Below are 22211 nucleotides of genomic sequence, written 5' to 3'. Positions count from 1 at the left end.
CCATCTTGTATCAGAAACAAAAGGCGGCATCAAAAACAACATCTACATACAATCAAACCATTTTTAAACTGCTTCCATGTTAAAAGGAATAACGCACTAATACGTCCATAGGTAATATACATTAATTTATACATTTGTAATAGCAATACTTTTTACATCAATTACTCTTATTTAAAAAAATGTTTTATTCCTCATTTTGCTTATTAGTTATTGCTTTAAATAAAACCTTATTCTTGGGAGTAGATGTGCAACACTAACATCATTTGGCAACAAGCCCCTGTACCGTCAGCCACAGGTGGCTCAGCCATCTTCACAGGTGGCATTGTATTGGAAATAATTTTGCAAGTCCTACAGCTGTGAAGAAAAAAAATTCGATTTTTAAGAAACCAGAATTTATTTTCATTAAGGTATTACTTCATACCCCGATGAAAAGTTCTCCCTCATATATATATTTTTTTAATAAATTTTCTTTACTCAAGGATTGGTGATTTTACGGGATTTCTTAGAGACACCAGAATCCCATGAAAAAAAACTAAATTAAAAATTGAGCCTTACATGAAATATTATGATCAATGAATCAGTTGGAAAAAAAAGATGCAGCTATCCAGAATTTTGTATTTCAGACCTGCTCTGCTAGAGAAACTGGATTTTCAATTGTAACAGCAATTATGGATTTCAACTGATCACTGATTTATTGCTTCTTTTTTTTTTTTCAAATATATTCTTACCTTGTAAAGTTTCTGATATGAATACTTGCTTCAGTTCACCAATGTAGAGACTTACGGACAGAAAACTTAAGAAATGTACACCCAAACCTTTTGTTTTTTCTTATACATTTCTACAATTTTTTGGGGGGGCAAAATCTACTTGAGCTGTGCCAATTATCTTCTCACATTCAGTAAAATGATAGATACAAAACATCTACAAGAATCCTGTTTGAACTCCTAAACAATTTAGGCTGAAAATTGTTAATGTGAAAGTGACTTTAAACATCTGAGGTGGAAAAGTTTTTAAAAGACCCAGAATAGCCCATATTTGTCATCACGTTTGAGGTAAGCCAGTTCCCTCTCACAAAACCGATCATTCAAATGTAGAGAGCTTCTTTTTGTCTTTACGTAGCTGTCAGTAGCCTTTATAAATGTTCTGCAACAGATGAGCCTTCCTTGCTCCGCAACAGCAAGCATGAACCATAAGCCCATTGAAACATGGTTTCCACTAATGTGGAAAGCTGGTGTGACTTCTCCACACCAACATCTTAAAAGTGTTGTTTTGAGATGCCATTGCTATATACAAGGGAGACTTCAAACAAGGGAACATCCACTAATTATCAGATTTCATTCTTCTTTCTTCACAACAAATACACTTCTACTGTCACTAAAGAAAAAAAAAAAAAAAAAAAACGGTAAACCATTATTTAAAGAAAATAAACATAAATAATTGATGGTTTCACAACCACAATGTTCCATACGGTGTCATTCTATACCCTGTTGGTATATCTGTCCAAACATGCTCCAACTGATCACAAGGTCCTTAATTTTTCACAGACTTTTCCAGATAACCGATGAATCTTCTCAGGTTGACTTTGACGTTATCCAGCACACACAGCTGCTGAGGGCTGTATTTACCTCTTCCTTCTTTGCGTATCTAGAAGGAAAATAAAAGCTAATGTTACTCTCAACAAGGAGAAAAATGCAGAGAAATCTTAGGTTAATCTTAAAGTTAAGTGGAAGAATAAAACAAAAAACCTTGAGCAATCATCATGAGTAGTAATAAACAATTAATCTCTTACTACCTTGGATTTGAAGACCGGTTGAAGTGCCTTAAGTGCAGGCAGTAATTGGATGTTTTTTGCAGCCGTCTCTGCCTCCTCTCCATCCGCAAAAACATCAAACAAAGCATCAAGGGCTTCTCCGTTTACAACCAGGTCAGTGTCCTTTGTGGCAACTTGAAGTAAGGCACGTCCAATCATCTGAGAGAAAAGAAGTTCTTAGAGGGTGAACAAACTTCCTGATAGAAGAGCAGAGAGTAAAGCCATACCTGAAGGGTTTCTGCCGTGCCCCTCTCTTTAGCTAACGTGCTGCCGGTGATGCCCAGAATGGCGACGGCGTTCACCCTCACGCTAACGACATCACAGCGGGTGGCTGCTTCGCTCAGGCTCATCAGCTGCTGGGGGGTCATACACTAACAAAACAAACAAAAATAATCACGCAGATACCGAGTAAATATGGTCAGCAGTGATAAGAAAATACTGGCAGAAGATTTCAAAGCTCGACAGACAAGGGAAGTTATGCTTTTAGGATGCAGTACTTTGTTTTATCCAATTTAAACTAACAATGGCACATCACCAACATACACAGTAAGTACGATTTACTTGACATATTCAGACAGTGAAAACAGTTTAGTAAAAGCTGTGTCGAAGCAGCAGGAACGTTCAAAACTCTTTTTGTCCATTGTTTGAAACGGATGCCAGAAGAAAGCATCTTCTCTAAGAACATGACAGCACAGCTTATATTCAAAAAGTTCCATCTGAACAAACCACAAGATTTCGGAAACAACGTCCTTTGGACAGACAAGACAAAGGTAAAATGTCTGGTCACAATGTACAGCACCAAATTTGTCTAAAAGCAAACAACAAATCAGCACAAATGCCTCATACCAATCGTCAAGCACGGTGGTGGAGGGCTGATGATTTGAGCTTGTTTTGCAGCCACAAGATCTGGGCTCTTTGCAGTCATTTAGTCGACCATGAACTCTTCTGTATACTCAGGTATTCTAGAGTCAAATGTGAGGCCAAAGGATTCAAGCTGTTGCAATGACCCAGTCAAAGTTCCGACCTCAATCTGATTGAAATGATGTGGTGGGACGTTAAGAGAGCTGTGCAATAAATAAATGCCTACAACCACATACGCTGCTTCTGCATTTTGACTTAGTTCTTGTTAAATAAACAATGATATAGTGTACTATGTTCTTCATCTGAGGTTGCATTTCCCTAATTTTAGGACCCGACTGTAAAGCTTGCAGCCGTTTTAACCTGCGCTGAATAGACCGACCCTTTTTGTCTTCTAACCACATGTTGTGCTGCTTTTAAATGGTGACATATTTTGTACCTGGGGGATGTTCTTGGAAGCAATCATCTGCAAAAGAGACCGCATGGCACTGATGACAGCTTCGAGGAATTCCTCATCTTTGGATATTTCTGCAGCAAAATAAGGAACGTTCTCATACACGTTTTCAGAATTCACCACGAACCAATGCCTTAAGGTCAAGGTCACAATTTATTATACTTTTTTTTTGTTTTCAAATGACAAAGATTTCATATAAATATAAGACCTTCAGCACTGAAGACCAGCGTGGACAGGTGTGTTGCTGCTTCCTGCAGGGCTGCTGCACCACCCAGAGACTCTGCATCGATGGTGGAGAGGATGCTATGGAGGCAGGTCAGTGCGCGCGACTGAACACGCTGCATCCTAAGGAAAGGTGAGACTATTGATTAATAATAATAATATGCAACACACCGTTGATCAGAAAGTGAAGGGAACAAGAGAGATTCAGAAAATGACCTCTTAATCAGGCCTCTCCAGGAGGGATTCTTTTGGCATACATTAATGGCTTCCTGTCTGGGGAACCCAGTCTTTTTGAGAACCTTGAATCAAAAGTAAAATAACATTAACACAACTGTCACATTGTGTGGTTGTATAAGTGCATACATGTAAAAGAGCGAGAGCTCTATTATCGCTGCATAATGAGGACCGTATTTTTGATGTACACAAAAATGACATTTTAAATTCTTCAGCTCTTGGACGCTGTGATGAATTCCTTTCTTATATCTAATAACAGGGTTTGATTTAGGAAGCAGACTACTATTTGCCTTTTCTGGTATGTTGTGATTGATCAAGGCCCCTTGAACCTCAGCTGACAAGCACAGTGGAGACATCAGATTGGAGACTCCCTCACAAAGGCCATCAGGACCCATGTCGCTTTCATCACTGCTCGATTCCTCCTCCCACTCGTCATCAGAAGGGTCTTAAAAGAATCGTAACAATACAAATTGAGAACAAAACAAGGCATTTCTCGGCACGCAGATGATCTCTCCCCGTGCTTTTCTTGCTGTAACAGCCTTTCTAAAAGACAAACACATACTTGGTGGCTGTGTCACAGGAAATGAATTTGATGAACAGCGCCTGGGGTCAGCTCTGCTGTCCATGCCCTCAACACTCACCATCAGAGCAGCACATGTTGACAATGATCTCCAAGGACGTTTGCTGGGCTGTCAGCAAGGCCGTTGCCTCCCTCAGCTCCTCCTTGCCCCTCTGGATATAAACAAACAGCCTGTGAGTCAACACCAACTAAAACAATGACGGTTAGCACCGTTATCACATAGTCTGGGTTCAGCTGCTTGCCACAGAGAAAATATTTATTCATGCTGATGTACTTGAATGTGTCAAGTTGCACATTTCCATGCTGTGATGTGAGTGACAACCTGCTTCAGAGATGTCCCTTTCAAGGAAAAACTTGATTTCAATTACACCCATCTATTTACACCGACTGACGGCACCTACCAGAGCTGAACATACATATGCAACAACAACTACTAAAGCCAAGATAACCCTGATGTGTAATATAGGGGGAGTGTTGAAACATCACTAAGGGCGTCACCCACTGTGACTGAGCTGAGAGGGACAGCTACGTCTCGCCGGGGTCGAGTCAGTGCGGTGGAGGCGAGTCGCTGGTCCCCGGATGAACTGTGCCGAGTGTGTTCCTAATCCACTGCCCCCGACCCCCACAGTTTGTCTGTGCTGTCAGTCTGGCTTTGCGCTTCAGAATGACTCATAAACCGCCATTTCACCAAGCATTAATGGCCTCTTTCAAAATACAAAAGCAGATCTCTTCCCTGCCATGAGCAAAGATTTCAGATCTCCGAATTTAAACTGCCCTGAATACAACCAATGTCAATAACTTTAAATAAGATCATGTGTTTTAGCAAGTTTTATGTTTTGTGGGGATCATTTTCAATGACTCCAAAGTGCTGATTGCAAAGACTCCTCAAGTGTAGAAAGAGAACTGAAACTGCACTTGCTCAAAATGCTCAAGCAGTGGATCAGTCAGCTGCTTCCCATCAAAGGTCTTTTAAAATGCAATTTATTTTTGAGGCCATCACAAAAGTAAGCAAAGCTGATAATGATATAGTCTGGTCTGGTCATTTTTACATGAGGACACAATTATCAATCGTCAGTTAAAATCAATGCGTCATGTCTTCATCATTACCTACTGGAGCTCACATCAATGAATAAGTACCTATGCATATCTGGGAATAAATGCTGAATTTCACTGAATAATCACGTATTAGTGTCAAAGGATCTTCAGCTTGGTTTTGACATCTACATAAGTCTGAGTGAGACATGTAATGGGCAAAGATGCCACTTACAGGAAGAAGGTCGGAGAAGTCGTTATCAACCGCTTTTCCATTCCTCCTCTTTTTAGGAGCGTCCTCCTCAGCCATCTCCTCCTCCGCGAGCTCTCCAACTGCCTGTGGCTCTTCATCCGTTGCAGGCGGTGCGCTTCTGTAACGAACCTCTTCTGTTTGTCTGAGTTCAGGGATCAACACACCCGCATCCAAATCCAGGCACTGTGACAAGGTGGCAACCACAGCATTGAGGGTCTGAGCCTGACGGGCTGCAGGTAGACTACCTTTCGTGTTCCACAGTGTACCTGAGAGGAAAAAGCAGGCAGTTAAGAGTTTAGGAGGGGATAATAGAAAATATCTATCATAGAACTTATCAGTCGCTTGTTTTCCGTATCGAACAGCAACTGCTGTTCACAGGGGATTCAATGTAAGAAGTAAGAAATGATATTGGAAAAAAAACAAACAAAAAAGGTAAAATTGTACCTGCAGCTAATATCCTTAGGAGAGTGTGTGCCATGCCTGGCTGAGATGACAGCAGCACGTTCTCCAGGGCTCCAAGCACAGCAGTGTTCATGCCACATAGCAGCTCTGAGTTATCCTCAGTCACAGTGTGCAGACAGTGGGCTGTATAACACACAGAGGAGAGTCTGACTTAACTGTGACACCAGCATAGTTAGTATTAGGCCGAATTAAAGCCCCCTAAGAACAATGTATCAATAACAACAAAACAGGCTATAAATAAGTTTACATTTAACCTTTTAGCTCCATTTTCTTGGCTTTATTCCCTAGTATCCTGGTTGATGAAGTCAAATGTTGCACAAGTGAGGCTTAAACTGTTCAGCCCTTTGGGCAATTTGCTTGCATACCTTGATAAGTTAAATGAAACGAGGCACCACTCTCACTTGTGTCTGTACCTTAACTATGAAAATAAAGCCAGCAGCCAGTGAGCTAAGCTGAGGTAAAAAAAAAAAAAGAAGACTAGAAGCAGGGTAGGAGCAGATAGTCTAGCTCTGTACAATGAAATCCACCTAGTAGCACTTCTAAAGCTCACTTATTATACCTTGTTTGCTCAATTGGTACAAAAACTGAAGAGTAATACAACACATTTTGGTTTTATGGCTCTTGGTCACCAGACAACTTTACAGAGAAGACAAGATCTTCCAGTCTGACTGTCAGCAAGAAAGGCAATACGTGCGTTTGCCAAAATGCTAAACTAGCCTTTAAAGCTGAAACTCAAAAGGCTTCCCTCACTGGCCTTTTTAAATCTAAGCAACTAATCAGAGATCGTGTCAGCACTACCTCGGAGAAAAATAAACAGCAAGTTATAAAGCATGAATACTGAATAAAGCACAAACAGAACTGAATTAAGTAATTCCGTGACTTTATGACACTGGGACATCAAATTGCAACTGTCCAATAAAAACTTAGAAAAATAATAAGAGTCTTTCACCTACCAGCAGATATGCCCAGTTCCACATTTTGGGTGTATCTCTCCAAACAATGGACAACCACATCTAAGAGACCTGATTTGTTAAACATGGACAGCACCTGGCTGCTGCTCTCACTGGAAGGACAAGATAAATATAAAAAGAAAATCAGTTCTAAGACAAGCAATTATTAAACAGCATATTTGGGTAAATAAATGTATGATTTAATGTCAACAACAATGTTGGGAACCTTACTTCAAGAAGCAGAAGTGGCAATGAAAACAGTGTGCGTATGCTCTTGGCTTACCATAGATTCCACAGTAGGTTCACAGCCTCATTGGCAACATTCTCCACAGCGTTGTTCTGGTCTGTCATCGTCACAACAGCACTGTCAAAACCAGCACAACACTGGGAAGAAAACAACACTGTGCTCCATATATCAACAAAGCAACAGGCGAACGGCTCGAGACCTCACCAAAAAGGTCAGCTGTGAGCTAGAATTTCATAGCGAGTCTATTTGTTCCACTGTGTGTCCTGCACCCTTTTTAAAAGTCACTATTGCTCTGGAATGATATCCAGTTGCTGCAGATATCATAGCCTGCTGTAACAGCTACTGCTGAGGAGGGAATTAAGTGTGTGTGTGCTGAAAGCAGCAGTGGAGTCTCACCTCTTGAAGCAGTGCTGTCAGAGGAGTCATGACGTCGTGCTTCGCCATGTCCTCGCACACCTCCTGACCGCCACACGCACTCAGATTCCTGGGAGGGAGAGAGAGACAAGCCCAGACGCATACTCATCAGTCACTTCGAGGAGACTCCACCAGATGCCGTTTGTGTGTATAAGAGACAGAGTGCAAAGCTGCACCGTGGGCAACTGGTTTATCTTTTTATATTTGGTGCCTTAAACTTGCTTTAAGGTTTACTATTGGACAACAGTCAGAACAGAAGTGAATGCTGTACAGAGACAACTGTTGAGACTGCAGAGGATGCTGTGCTTAGATAAAAATATTCATTGGCATTTGGGAGGTAAATCAAATCAGAAAATAGGAACTGTAACCAAACATCCACATTTGTTTCCCACATAAACAGCCACTGTAAAAAGAAAGAAATGTGAAACCATGAACTTAATGAAATATGAACAGCACATACAGCCTGACCTTATTTTATAGCACGGCGCCCCCTGTTGAAGTAAGAAGTCAAGTAGCCACAGAAAACAAAACTCCACAATGCCAGTCAGGATCGAAGACTCCACAGGGAACCTTAGGAAGGTTTCGCCACACTAACCATAAACCAACATGCTGGAATAAGAGTGTTCTATATTAGAAAGCAGGTCCTTTTCTGAGAGGAAACACTCACATGTCAAAGATGCAGAATAAACCATGCTTGTTTAGGATCCCATTATTGTGCATGCTAGCACACTGCCACACCATCGTGGTTTATCCAGATAAAATCATGCTGTAACTATGAGGAGTGCGCTCAGACATCAATTAAAGAAAAACACTAGATTGCCTCACAAACTGTAACCCAAGACAAAAGGGCCACCGTTCTGTAGCCAAAATATTAAACAACGTCAACCCCATCTAGAGTCCTCATTGTAAAATCCAGCTTACAAAAAAACAAAAAGCGGCAATGTTGAACAAAACAGTAAGATGCCTTTGCCCACACGCTATTATCAACAAAAGTATTGAAACAAACATTTTATTTATGCTTATATTAATTTGTTTATTCATATTAGGGTCCCTGAGTAAAACAGCTCCACTCATTATAGAGTAGTAGTCCTCATAAGAGGCTACCTGCGTGTGCAAAGATCCACACAATGTGACTCACTTTTTTCTTCCCATGATTACCGTAATCCAATTCGACCCTAATGCACCTCTGGAGAGTAACTGATCTCTCACTCTTCAGAGTTCCACGAAAGTTGAGTGTCTGGCAGCAGCTGCATGTGGCTGTCACAAATTTGTTGCTGTGTCAAAACCAAATTCCCCAAGTAGTACTTGAGGTGAAAAGAAGAAGATCCCAGACTACCCTGTGGTCATTCACCTGAGTGCTCCAGCGGCAGTCTCTCTGACGGCCAGGCTGCTGTCCAGCAGCATGGGACCCAGGCGTCTAACAGCATCCATCTGAAGGAAACCAGGGATGGTCTGGCTCTGCTGCACCACCCGAGAAATGCTGGCACATGCAAACTCTCGCACGTCTGCGCTGGGACTCTGCAACTATTGAAAAACACACACAATAAACTTATCAACTAAACTGCAACAGCCCTCCTGCTGTGTATTCATTACAGCATCCTGAGCAACACTGCCCTGACAAAACAAGTGAACTGTATACAAAAAAAAGGACAAAGTCTCTGAGCTGGTGACCATAAAACTATTATCTTACTGTAACATACTATTAACAAACTTTTACACTTTAATCACGCTTTTAAGGTTACATAATTTATGATGACATTCCTACTTTTTCCAACAACTCCGCAGCTGGACAGCTATCTTCGTGGTCTTCCTCTTCAGCGTCTTCTTCCTTCACAGCATTCACCGGCAGCCCGACCGCGTTGAACTGCGGACGTTTGAATTTAGTGGTTTTGCTTTTACCCATTCCAATTAGTTGATTAAATGCAAGCTGGTTGATGCTTTAACGTCTCTCTTTCAGTCACTCGGGCAATTCGCGGTCGCACTTCACACTCTATGCTTCTGCCTAGTTGGAAGCCATGTGGAAGATTTCTCCCTACCGTAAAACGTTCGTTGCTAGCAGAAAGCAATGACGCTGTCGCAAAACAAAAAAAAAAAAACAGTGAAGGTTTTTCTAAGCGAACCCCAGCGACACAGAAATATAAGACACCAGAGTCAGTCTCACACCAGGTGTATTTATTGGGTAAATAACTTTAAAAATAGACATATCGATAAAATACATGCTGAACATCGGAAACAGAGATAAACATCTGCACTGTTATTTAATGTGTAAAATACATCAAAGATTAAGTGAGCAGATCAGCAGCTTTAATGGTGAAATCCACACAGCAATACAGTTAAAAGGTTCCATCAGTTCATTTCTTTGTTTCAAATGCATGATGAAAAAAGAAAGAAAAAAAATCCACCTCAGCGCCGTTCCTCTCTGTGTTGATCAGGCCATCCGCAGGACTGGGGACACTGAGTGGTCTGGGACTATCAAAAGACTCAACAGAGAGCACCGGGACAGTAGTTACTGGATGTTAGGTCGTGGTTTGAGAATGAGCTTCCCCGTCTAAAACAAAAAGATGGGTTTTTAAAAAAGAAAAACACGTTTAAAAATGTGCACAAATTGACAAGAAACAGTGGAGGTCGCAAGAGCAAAAAAAGAGATGTAAACTCACATCGTCACAAGACATGTTGTATTCTGCTAAAACAGTGCGGCAGCGAGCAGCGATTCTGAAGGGGCAAAGGTCAAAGATAATAACCAGCAACCTGGAGGGGAATAAATGGTTTTCGTGTCACTGTTTAATTCATAAACCAGATTAAGCACACCAGTTGACATTTAGCACGCCACACAAAGGATACATCGACGGTGCCACGACTCGTTTGTGTATCCCCGCGAAAAAGAGAGCTATTAGAGTGACGCAGCTGATGGTGAAGAAGGGATGATTCCAAAGTGATGACAAGAAAGAAACCTGCCGAACAAAGGGGGGGGGGACACGTCAATTTTAATAGCAAAACATTCACATTTACAAGGCATATCTAATTAATGTAAATAAATGTAAACAAACTGCGACAAAACAGAAAACATTAGAAGGACTGTATGCTTCAACCATAAGGTTTTGCTTTGTTTTCCCCTGCTTGACAAAAATCAAGCATGGGCTGCCATTTTTCAGGATAGCTCAGGTCTCTATGTAAATTCTGCTGAAACCTGCCTGGGCTCAGTTTGGATATGGGCACGTTTTCTAATTACACAGTTTAAGTACTCATATTGAATTAAAATCCTTTGGCATGCACCATTATGTACAAATCATTTAGCATTGTCATTGGAGTAGGGTTAGAAAAGCAGTTTTCACATGCATTTTCTTTCTACCATTAACAAAATAACAAAACAAACATTATCTGTCCGTGGTCGAGTTTCCACAATTTGGCTTGCTTTTTCATTAAAACCATACCTTCTGTGTGTCAGGGTCTATTAACCAGTTCCAAGCCCCAGTGGCTGTACAGACAGACACCACTATGAGAATCACTGAAACAAGAAAAGAGAACAACAATGAATTAATACATTAGCTCTTTAACCAGTATAATTGACAAGTTACAAGTATTGCTACCAGGTTAGCATAACTGACATGTACCATATGCAACCACATGAGCATGCATACACATGAATTACATACAGATTGTAATCAATCATTATACCAATCTTGATTTCGTTTTAATGTTCATGCTGCCATTTAGTGTATGCAGTCTAGATATTTGGACACAAAACACACTTTGGCATATTAATATTTTTTTCAAACTTTCATGCCTGTGAAGACTTTTTGAATTCTCATTCTTTAATCTGATACTGGAAGTAGGGTTTATGTTAACAAAGAGAAAAATACATTAACACAACGTGCATTTGGCAAATACAAGCAGCATCATGCCATCCACTATTATGACATTCACCATTAATGGTTACTCACTTCTCCACCTGCCTGTTGCAGGTTGTAAACAGGAGACATACTCTGTCAGTCTTCTCTCAAAGGCCTTCAGGTCTATTGAAAGAATTACCACATTAAATACAGCGTTTAAATGCAGTACGTTTCAGCCTTTCCATCTTTCTTCCCATCCATCCATCAGTTCATCCATTCATCCATTTCTATACGCGTCCAATTCAACGACCGACTGCCATACAACTGAATTTTTTATATCATTGTCAACATCAGCTGGAAGGTTGAGTCTTAGCCTGTTTTGTATCTAAATGGTTATTTCAAGGAAACCGAAAACTAGAGGGGAACCGTTACTGAGAGCAGTTTTTAATGTCCTCAATGAGCTAGGACTCACAAATGCACTGGTTATATGACAAATGTAATGCCTATCACTGACAGCAGCGCTATCAGCTCACTATTATTGAAAAAAAAACATATGTAAACCAAACCTACAAACACTTCAACAAATAAATTTATCAGGCAGGCTAGCAAGTATGCTACATGTAGCAAGCGAATTAGACAGTTAACGTAACGGTACGCCTTACTTTTTAGTAACAGCTAACGACCTTTCTTTTGACCTCATTTTAATACTGCAGTTACAAGGCTCAGGCAAAATTTAAAATGTTGTATTTTGAGTTGTTTAGTGTATTTGTTACCTTCGGCCTGCTCCAGGGAGTTCATTTCTTAGCCGACTACAGCTTCCTGCTGTTGGCTGTGACTGAGGTTCCCCTTAGCTGAGTGACAGGCCTACAGACCAATCAATATCGGCTAAGTGCGAAACTAAAATTTGATTGGATGAAAATAACACGAAGAACCCTCCATCTTGATTTATAAAAGTTTCACATAGCCTCTAACAAGCCAAAGGTGACGCTGTTTCTCAAATCTTGCACTCCTCTACGTTGCTCCAGAAGGTCATTACATTTGTTCAATTCTTTTAGCAAATAACAAAAACAAAGTAAGGTACTCCTACAAACTAATTTTGTCTGTAAAATGCAACATATTGCAGGGATTTATTTGGCCTATTTCTTACATGCAAAAATTGTAGCGCACTCTGTTGCCTCAAAGCTTACAAAAAGCCTAATGTGAAAAATGAAATATCCTTTAAAAAAAACAGTCATACTCGGTCATAGTCTGAGAGATCAAAAATATTGTATTCTGACATAGAAGCAAGAAACAGAAAAAAACAACAAAACTTTTTGTTCCTGTAGAATTTCCGGCTATGAAAGTGTTGACTTTGTGTGATACCTGACAATGTTTGAGTTAGTTGTCTAACCCTATGTGATACCCTAAGGAAAAGATTACACAATTAACCAACGGGTACTGTACAAACACAGCAACAAAGTCTGGTTGGATTACTATGAATGTGACAAAGAGTTTTCCTTCAGCTGCTGACTTTTGATTTTAGAACAACCTTATTAATACCTGAAGGCAAATTATATCCATCAAATATGATTACATTTTTTGGAAACCTTGTTCTCTTCTTTAGAAGAGAAACATGGAATCTATAAACAATAAAAGCACACTCTGCCTCAGTTCATCATTCTCAATCATTTGCAACAGTCTTATGAGGTCTGGTATGAACACTAGTTTATGGCGCTTAATGGTAGTTAATGTGAGTTTTTTTTAAAATCACTTTATTTTCTATGAAATTCTGGTTCAAACCAACTACGTTTTTAGCTATTAGCAGTATCAAGATGCTTCTGAATGCTAGCATGAATCTCTCAAGAGCAAAGTTCATTTCCTCATTGAACAGGCGGATGGAAGGTGGCTGTTATGTTCTCAATTGCCTGTTATCAAGTGAGAAGGCCTCTTAAGACCAGGGAGAATTTTCTTGGGTGGTGTTTAACTGTGCGTAGCCACACCCAGAGAAACGCAAAAACAGCCCATGAGATGTCAAACGGAGGTCACACATATCTTCAAGAAAAACATTTAGTAATCTCTGCTTTCTTGTCAAGTAAGTGGTCATAAAACAGTTTTTATAACAGCATGCAATATCTTAACAGTACATCATCAGGAAAGTAAGTAATAAAAACAAAGTTATTATAATAAGACTCAAACAGTAGTTTTGCATACAATGCAACACCACAGTTTAGGCTGCTTGATGTAACACTTGTTGATGTTGGCTTGAGAACTAGCTTTGTGTGTCCAAAAAGAAGATTTGGCGCTCTGTCAGTTGGAGGCTTTCATTTTTTGACGGTGAGTAGGTAAACACGTTACCCAAATCTGTTTGTTTCGACTGATAATAGTGCTCTTATTTCAGGATGACCTGTGTTTCAAGATCAAATAAAACAACAACACTCTTAAAATCCAAGAAAAATTATATTCAATGAGTGAGTACACAGAATAATAACGAATATTTTTAGATGACAAACACACAAGTGAATACACAATAATAATCAGGTTTTTTTTGGTTATTTTTCTTCCACCAAAGTGTAATTGTCCCATAATTCGTAAACAGATTATCATAATTCTTAAAAGATATACTTTGAAATAACGTACTTCATGTTACAAGTGTAATACAGTTTGGTACAAATTTATTACAGAAAAAAAAAACAAGTAAAGGATTTGATGTTTTTGAAATGATCCCTCAGTGAGGATGTGTTCAGAGTGTGTAATCTGCCTTGTTGTTGACAGGTTTCAGCTTGCTCTGCAGATTTATATTGAACTGTTCCCTCAGAACTTGTTCTATCTCATCATCAGTTATATCCCTCATGTCTAATACATCCACGCCTTCCTCAGGTTTGTAGCTAACCTCACTGTAGGTCCAGCCAACCAGAGCTTTGAATCCCACTGGTGTTTGCAAAGAGCAGATGGACTTGTTGGTGAACAGAGAGGTTGGATCTGTTTGAAGTGTATGGTTTTTCTCAAAGAAATGCTCTGCCACACGAGGCTCCAACGTGAAGCAGTAGATCTGCTTTGTCACCTTCTTGTCCAGTAAACTGGATTGTGCAAATTCTGGATTAACAACCTTTGGTTTTCTACCAGTTTTTTCAAACACCCAGATGTCCCCCTTGTCTAAAAGGCGAAACACACCCGCTGCCTGAGGTTGGTCCTTTCCAGAGATGAGCTCCAGTGGTTCCCACACTTGAGATGATACCCCAAAGCTTACATCTGCTATGTAAGCCTTCCCATCGATTCTAACCATATTAATGTGATGACTCTCCTCGAGACCAAAGTTGTTGAGGATACTGTTGAAAACTCTCGCTCCCAAGGCTGTAGTGTTGAAGCCCATTTCTCTCAGCACCCATCCAAACAGGAAGTTGCTCTCGAGGCACCAGCCTCCACGGCTGCTCCTCACTATCTTATTGAAAATCACCTCAAGGTCCATGGTGATCCTCTCGCCACAGTGAATGCTGAGATTTTCAAACGGGATGGACATGACGTGCAGTTTGTGTATCAGCTTCAGCGTTGCAAGGTCCGCTTTATCATAAGAGCCATGGAAACCAATCCTTTGGAAGTACTCCCCCAAATTCATTTTGCCTGTAAAATGCAGGACATTCCATTAATTTCGTTCTCATTTGTTCCACACTTACACATACAGTTGTTAAGCCATCTCAGTGTCCCCAAAGCTTACAAAAGCCCCCACCACTCTTTCTGATCAAGGCATATTTGAACACTGCTGTTTAGCTGCATTCAGTGCAAATCTGTAAATGAAGTGTATGAAAAGCATTTAAAAAAGATTAAACCTTACCTAGTTTAAGCAATCAAAATTGAGCATTCGTATACAGAAGCAAGAAACAAAGAAAAGACAGCAGAGCTTTTTGCTTCACGAGAACTCAAGAGATTTGACTAAAGGAATTGAGCAACTATATTTCACAATCCTGGTCTCAGTTGATCATTTGCCTAACCATGTGATTCAAAGGAAAGTATGACATGTACCAAACAGATAATGCACAAACAACAAGTTTTCTTTGGACTACCCTCTGTTTAGCCTGTAGATTTTCTGAAGCTTGAGACTTCAGACTTTAATACAACTTTGATAATTCTCCATGGCAGACAGTACCCATAAAATGTGATTATATGCCTTTTGGATGATGAAATAACACACTCTTCTGTCCAGAAGAAGAACATAGAGTTCATAAGCAATACAAACACACCCATCCTTTGTTCACTTTACTCTCTACCACTCTTATTAGATCTGATAGGGGCCCAAGCTTAATGGTGGCTAATGATAGTTAATATGTGTTTTTCTTTTCCTTTAATGTGTTTGAAAGAAACATAATCTAACAAGTACACTGTAACTACGGCTCTGGTTTAAACAGACTATACCTTTAGTTTATAGTCATTATCCCTCTGAACAACCCTCCGATCGCTAGTGTCAGACTTCCAAGACCAGAGTTCATTCCCACATTGTTCACTATATGGGGAAGTAGCTATTTTACTCAAATTTGCCTAATATGAAGACAGAGGTCCCTTTAAGATGACCAAGGAGAATTTGTTAGGTTGGTGTTTGGCTTTGTGCAGCGACACCCAAAGAAATGCAAAAAAACAACAACAGATAAGACGCCAAGAATCAAAAGGGGCATTTAATGGAGGGAAACAAGTATTACGACTTGTAATCTGTACTTTCATGTAGAGCGAGTAGATGGTCACATCTATACCATGTCAATAACAGCAAGCCACATTCACACAGTAAATCATTAGCAAAGTAAATTTATTATAATAACACTCCAGCAGTGGTTGTACACATACAATAGTCAGATAAACAGCACAGTTTAGGCTGCATTATCTTGACAAAGAACTGACTTTGTGTGCCTACAAAAAAGACGTGTCCCTCTGCCAGCTGGAGGCCTTCTTTTTTTGCTTGAGAGGAGGAATGGAGCACGTGTTACAACTGCATGTGTGAAGTGATAATAGAGCTGTTATCAGCCCTTGTACAAGGCTCAGCCATGTTTAATAGAGATAAATAAAGTTAAAATGGTTAATACTTACGAATAGCAATAGAAGATACAATTCAAACCAACTTTTAAAACACAATAAACATTGGAATGCTCAGTATTGTAAAATAACTATTAAGTTAGTGAACATTACTACACAGGAAGTGTCAGTTTTGTCAGTTATTTGTCACACTTTCAGCTACCTTTAACTAATGTACAAATACTATAGAATAAATACTTATACTATAAAATAAATACTTTAAAATGCTATAATATATGTTCAGCTACAGATACACGAATGAAAACAGCTACTATCTAACGAGTTCATGATTTCTAAGCGAGCCCTCAGTGAAGACCTATTCAGAGTGTGTAAAATGATGTGTTGTTGACAGGTTTCAGCTTGCTCTGCAGCTTTATATTGAACTGTTCCCTCAGAACTTGTTCTATCTCATCATCAGTTATATCCCTCATGTCTAATACATCCACGCCTTCCTCAGGTTTGTAGGTAACCTCACTGTAGGTCCAGCCAATCAGAGCTTTGAATCCTGTTGGTGTTTGCAAAGAGCAGATGGACTTGTTGGTGAATAACGAGGCAGGGTCTGTTTGGAGTCTGTCGCTCTTATCAATGAAATGCTCTGCCGCACGAGGCTCCAAAGTGAAGCAATAGATCTGCTTTGTCGCCTTCCTGTTCACTAAACTAGACTGAGCAAATTCTGGATTAACAACCTCTGGTTTTCTACCAGTCTTCTCCAGCACCCAGATGTCCTCCTTCTCAACGAGGCGAAACACACCCGCTGCCTGAGGTTGGTCCTTTTCAGAGATGAGCTCCAGCGGCTCCCGTACCTGAGATGACACCCCAAAGCTTACATCTGCTATGTAAGCCTTCCCATCAATGATGATTTTGTTAATGAGGTGAGAATCAAGAGGGCCGAAGTTGTTGAGGATACTGTTGAAAACTCTTGAGCTCAGTGTTGTAGTGTTGAAGCCCATTTCTCTCAGCACCCATCCAAACAGGAAGTTGTTCTCAAGGCACCAGCCTCCACGGCTGCTCCTCAATATCTTATTGAAAATCACCTCAAGGTCCATGGTGATCCTCTCGCCACAGTGAATGCTGAGATTTTCAAACGGGATGGACATGACGTGCAGTTTGTGTATCAGCTTCAGCGTTGCAAGGTCCGCTTTATCATAAGAGCCATGGAAACCAATCCTTTGGAAGTACTCCCCCAAATTCATTTTGCCTGTAAATTCCTGCAGGATATTGCAGGAATTTAAGACTATGTTTTCAAGAGGCTGCAGAATATGACATAATTTTCTAAATAAATAAACATGTTGCACACCAAAGGCCAGCCCAGTATCTGATTCAAATTTATTATTTATTTCAAGGTCATCTCAACTATCTCAAAGCAAAACAACAAAGTTAGGTTTTGTCATTTTCTGCTCATATACGACAAGGATAATGTTTCCACATTTGCATCTAAAATGTTTGTAATGATTATCTGCTTACATAAAACAATTTACCGTCACCGGGGTTTGGTTCGTTATTTATCTAGCTTTATGTAACTTTCATAAGGACTGTTGACAGTTGATTTCCTGAAAGCTGCATACCTAATGGCGCCATACTGGAAAATAATGTGGAGGTAAAAGTTGTTGTGTATTTCTTTTCGTCCATGTAAAAATAAACTACAAACATTAATTTCCAAGTTGTTCACCTTAAACTTGAGAAAAACAGTATTGAAACTCAGAAGCCTCGCCCCTCAGCGCTGGCTACATAGCACCCTTCAGTTCATCGATCCATCTTAAATAACTTGGACCGGGGTTGGAAAACAGATCTCTTACCTTTAGGCAGTGATGTAACCTGCAACTTTGTGTGAGTTGTCACGGTTTAGAGCCGATAACGCAACACGGCGTGGCTTCCTTCCAGTTTCTCGGCGGCTGGCTAAAAAGTTATTTAGAGCACAAGTATCATCAACAGGGGGCGCTGTCAATCAAAAACTGCCACAGCAGCCACAAGTATTTTTTAGTTATATTGTTGCATCTTATGGTGTTTAATAGATTGTACCTGTGGAAAAGTTCATTATGAACTTGTGATTAAATTAAAATACTTGCTTTCTGTAGAAGTGCCAGAACGCAGTACGATTGTAGATATTAAACTTTTATTTCTAAAAAAAAAGTTATCATTGAAAACAGAATAACAGTTCAATTACTTTCGTAATATACTGTTGGTTATCAAAACGGTACTATCAACTCCAACATTTCACAACTAAAACTGCAGGAAAAAAAAAAAATCCGCTTTTATTCTGAATTTGCGTCATCCCGGAAGTTGCAAAACTTACTGGAGGAAGAATACAGCTTCCGGTGTTTCCCTTAAAACAAAAGCATAGACACAGATAATTGGTCCAATTAGGGTGATGTTTAATCAGACAAGTTATAAATTATGAGTATAATACACCTCCATTATTTAGATGTATTCAGTTTTTTTACCTTTTTGCGTTTCAGCAAAATCAGTTGCTGGTGAATTTATGCTGTTCATTGTGAAACATTTTGTGTGCATTTCCTGTGTTTTCCTGCGTGAAAACGCAACAACCACCGAATGCAGGAAGCAGAAACTCTTTCTGTCCGGTGCATCGGTGCGGGTTGAATGTGTGATAAAAGACGAGTATTTCTCACGTTTTGTTCCTGACTTAGGAGGAGGTTGGTCCCTTTCATGAATACTCGAGTTAGCTGACAGTACAGGGTGCAGGGTGGGAGCTAAAGTGCGAGCATGTCGCGCATTTATGCTCATTTGTGGCACAATTAGAAACGACATGCTGTCAAATCTAAATCGTTAGGCAAAGCGAGTGAGAAACTATCATATATGCTATAATGTATTACTACACAGAATGCACAGGGGTAGTGTTTGCACTTTGATAACATGGTCATTTGATACCAACTCTCTGAACCCTCCCTGCTCTCTTTTAAAATCAATGTGAGCACGTTTAAGCCGATCGGAGCTAAATGTGGTCAATTTCTTTTGTCACCAATCGCTATTTTTTTTAAAATGATTTAATTGAAATGTTTATTCAAGATCCCCAAAATCATAATGACTCATTTGGTGTTTGGGTGAATTCTGTACAGCAATCAATTTAAATACAATCAATAATACTTTATCCTCACTTTTTTAATAATGATCACATGTTTAGTATTTCGGTTCATTCCATAGCACACAACATGGGTAAAATAAATGAAAAAAGCCTCATGAGAGTATGATGATGGCCGAGCTGTTGCATTGGATTGCTTTAGATTTTACTAATGCACCTTAAGTGAGACTATTACATCTGAATGTACCTTGCTATTACAGCCAGTTAAAAGTATGGCTTTGTTTTTAGGAGATTAAATGTACAATCATTAGTTTGTAGGCCTATATGCCTGCAATTAATCAATCTTTTCAGGAGAAAAAAATTAAAGGAACTTTAAAATAATCCTTGGGAAAATCTAGAAAACAACCCATCAACTCGATTTAAGTAGTTTTAACAAGTCAGTCTTTTTATGGAGAACCTAAAGTTTTCCACATATGAGAAAAACTATATTATTTTTTTCTATGCAGATTAAAATATAAAGACAAGAGAGATGATACCCCAACTAGAGGAGATATACATTTGAATTGAAGACTCTTTGTTTCAATAAAAAGATTGACTTTGCTCTTAATTTGATTTGGAATGGGACACAGCAACAACTGTTTAGTTACAAATTGTTCTCTGGATAAAGCACAGTTTGTGTGTGTGTGTGTGTTTATGAGTCTGCTTTTGTTTGCACTTCTTAAAACTTGTTCTCCTCATTAACCATAATCTTATAACATCACAGGTACTCACTCTCGCAATGGAAAACACACGTACAAACAGGTTTTTGGTAACTGGAGGATGTGGCTATTTTGGTTATCGGTAAGAACATTCTCATGTGATTACTCAGAATGTTTCTATCAGTCCAGTTACCGTTGAAGAGTTGCCTTGTGCAGTATTTCTGTATGACCACAAGGTGGCGATGTTATGCCAGTTTTCTATGTTATTGTGGCTCTTTGAGCATCAAGCAACTTTTGTCATAGATTCGAATTACACAATATTAAATGAAAATGGAGTCTTTTATACCTTTTAATAGTTTGTTTATTTACAGCCTTGCTTGTGCATTGCATGACAAGGGAGCCAAAGTCGTTCTGTTTGACACGGCCCCTCCAAGCCAAGAAGTGCCCGAGAACATCGTTTTTCTGCAAGGTGACATACGGGAATATGCACAAATCGAGAAGGCCATGTCCACTGGTGTGGACTGTGTGTTCCACATTGCCTCATACGGCATGTCCGGTAGGGAGCAGCTGAATAGGGATCTGATTGAGGCAGTCAATGTTCAAGGCACTCAGAACATCCTGAAGGCTTGCATCCAGCATGGAGTGTCCAGGCTGGTTTACACCAGCACCTTCAACGTGGTCTTCGGAGGCCAAGAAATAGAGAACGGGGATGAAAGCCTCCCCTATCTACCCCTCCATCTTCACCCTGACCACTACTCCAGAACCAAGTCCCTGGCTGAGATGGCAGTGCTAAAAGCCAACGGCACAGCACTGAGGGGCAGCTCTGGGGTGCTGAGAACCTGTGCCCTGCGCCCAGCAGGTATCTATGGGCCTGGAGAGCAGAGGCACCTGCCCAGGATAGTTGGATACATAGAGAGTGGCATCTTCAGGTTTGTTTATGGTAACCCCAAGAGTCTGGTGGAGTTTGTCCATGTGGACAACCTGGTTTCAGCACACAAGCTGGCTGCAGAGGCTCTGACCCCGGAGAAGCAGCACCGCTCTGCTGGCCAGGCCTACTTCATCTCAGATGGCAGGCCCGTCAACAATTTTGAATTCTTCAGACCTCTGGTGGAAGGCCTCGGCTATCCTTTCCCCAAACTGCGCCTTCCTGTCTCTCTTGTTTACTTTTGTGCCTTTCTCACAGAAATGATTCACCACCTCATCGGCCCCTTCTACAACTTCCAACCGCTGCTGACACGTACAGAGGTGTATAAAACCGGTGTTACGCATTACTTCAGCATGGGAAAAGCCAAAGCGGAGCTCGGTTATGAGCCACAGGAGCGCAATCTGGATGAGGTGGTGCAATGGTTCAGAAGCAGAGGCCATGGGAGGAAATGTCACAGCTCCCTTAGCATCAGATTGCTCCTGGACATCCTGTTTGTTTCTGCCCTCGTTGCTGTGGCTCTATCTTTTCTGCCAGTCGTTGGCAGTTGATGAGAAGCTAAACTGAAGGGAAAAAATCATCCTGAGGTCAAATTAAGATTTCCTCATGAATAGATAGTTTAGTTTGTTTTTCCTTAATCTGAACCACCTAAACTCTGACCACATCCATGCACTTTTAAACTGAGACCAGTCTGTGTTCTTTTTAAAGACTCTACAAATGCTACCTCTTTTTCTTACAACAGTTCACGTTTTAAGAAAAATCTGTAAGAATAAGGATCCACAATAACTTACTACATAATACATTTTGCGCTGTCTTTAAAAAACTGTATCTAATAAAAGAAATAAAACCTGATAAAAGTGTCAAATCTTTACTGTGGATTTTTATTTTTAAAACTCAGTAAGTTAAATAATCTTTAAAGAAATCTAACTCAGAATAATTTCATGTTGATAAAGGTTTGGTAGACCTAGTTTCATAATGAAGACCAATAATAAACCAAATACACTCTTAACCATGAGCTCTGTTTGTTGTCATAATATTTTTTTGCTCACCACTCCTGAGCTTGCTTCTCTTTAAGCCACTCATACACTTTACATTGAGTTCAGTTCTGCTTGAAACCGTAGTTGCATATTGTTTTGCAGCCCATTATGAGCGTATTTATTCGGCATTCGTGGGA

General features: G+C 40.0%; 5 protein-coding genes across 6 annotated transcripts; 1 reads left to right on the top strand and 4 right to left on the bottom strand.

Annotated features, from left to right (window-relative positions):
* Positions 1-195: 195 nt before the first annotated feature.
* heatr3 (HEAT repeat containing 3) lies at positions 196-9563 on the bottom strand. Its single transcript, XM_072380173.1, has 15 exons — positions 9282-9563; positions 8868-9040; positions 7499-7586; positions 7139-7239; positions 6859-6968; positions 5888-6028; positions 5426-5709; positions 4220-4310; positions 3869-4023; positions 3561-3643; positions 3331-3467; positions 3108-3196; positions 2038-2181; positions 1793-1969; positions 196-1644 (listed from the first exon to the last, which is right to left on the bottom strand). The coding sequence occupies exons 1-15, from the start codon at positions 9417-9419 to the stop codon at positions 1531-1533; spliced, it is 2025 nt and encodes a 674-aa protein (XP_072236274.1). The 5' UTR covers positions 9420-9563; the 3' UTR covers positions 196-1530.
* Positions 9564-9667: 104 nt separating this feature from the next.
* On the bottom strand, positions 9668-12188 carry cnep1r1 (CTD nuclear envelope phosphatase 1 regulatory subunit 1). Its single transcript, XM_072381209.1, has 6 exons — positions 12120-12188; positions 11458-11529; positions 10948-11021; positions 10358-10467; positions 10174-10228; positions 9668-10064 (listed from the first exon to the last, which is right to left on the bottom strand). The coding sequence occupies exons 1-6, from the start codon at positions 12142-12144 to the stop codon at positions 10023-10025; spliced, it is 378 nt and encodes a 125-aa protein (XP_072237310.1). The 5' UTR covers positions 12145-12188; the 3' UTR covers positions 9668-10022.
* A 1581-nt stretch (positions 12189-13769) lies between these two features.
* Positions 13770-15272, bottom strand: LOC140301617 (arylamine N-acetyltransferase, pineal gland isozyme NAT-10-like). Its single transcript, XM_072380171.1, has 2 exons — positions 15155-15272; positions 13770-14943 (listed from the first exon to the last, which is right to left on the bottom strand). The coding sequence occupies exon 2, from the start codon at positions 14936-14938 to the stop codon at positions 14066-14068; it is 873 nt and encodes a 290-aa protein (XP_072236272.1). The 5' UTR covers positions 14939-14943; positions 15155-15272; the 3' UTR covers positions 13770-14065.
* Positions 15273-15971: 699 nt separating this feature from the next.
* Positions 15972-18260, bottom strand: LOC140301618 (arylamine N-acetyltransferase, pineal gland isozyme NAT-10-like). The gene is made up of 2 exons (XM_072380172.1): positions 18177-18260; positions 15972-17578 (listed from the first exon to the last, which is right to left on the bottom strand). Exon 2 carries the CDS (start codon positions 17571-17573, stop codon positions 16701-16703), a length of 873 nt encoding a protein of 290 aa, XP_072236273.1. The 5' UTR covers positions 17574-17578; positions 18177-18260; the 3' UTR covers positions 15972-16700.
* A 684-nt stretch (positions 18261-18944) lies between these two features.
* Positions 18945-21902, top strand: sdr42e1 (short chain dehydrogenase/reductase family 42E, member 1). Of its 2 annotated transcripts, none has more exons than XM_072380169.1 (3): positions 18945-19033; positions 20187-20257; positions 20487-21902. In XM_072380169.1, the coding sequence occupies exons 2-3, from the start codon at positions 20196-20198 to the stop codon at positions 21586-21588; spliced, it is 1164 nt and encodes a 387-aa protein (XP_072236270.1). In that variant the 5' UTR covers positions 18945-19033; positions 20187-20195; the 3' UTR covers positions 21589-21902. The 2 variants fall into 2 exon arrangements, with proteins under 2 accessions (XP_072236270.1, XP_072236271.1); XM_072380170.1 differs by having other exon boundaries at positions 18956-19031; positions 20181-20257.
* Positions 21903-22211: the final 309 nt, after the last annotated feature.

Source organism: Leuresthes tenuis, unplaced genomic scaffold (genome assembly GCF_036924035.1).
Source record: "Leuresthes tenuis unplaced genomic scaffold, fLeuTen1.0.hap1 SCAF_2, whole genome shotgun sequence".
In the NCBI taxonomy this organism is placed as follows: domain Eukaryota; kingdom Metazoa; phylum Chordata; class Actinopteri; order Atheriniformes; family Atherinopsidae; genus Leuresthes; species Leuresthes tenuis.
The sequence above is the reverse complement of the archived record's forward strand: the minus strand, read 5'-3'. Positions and strand labels throughout refer to the sequence as shown.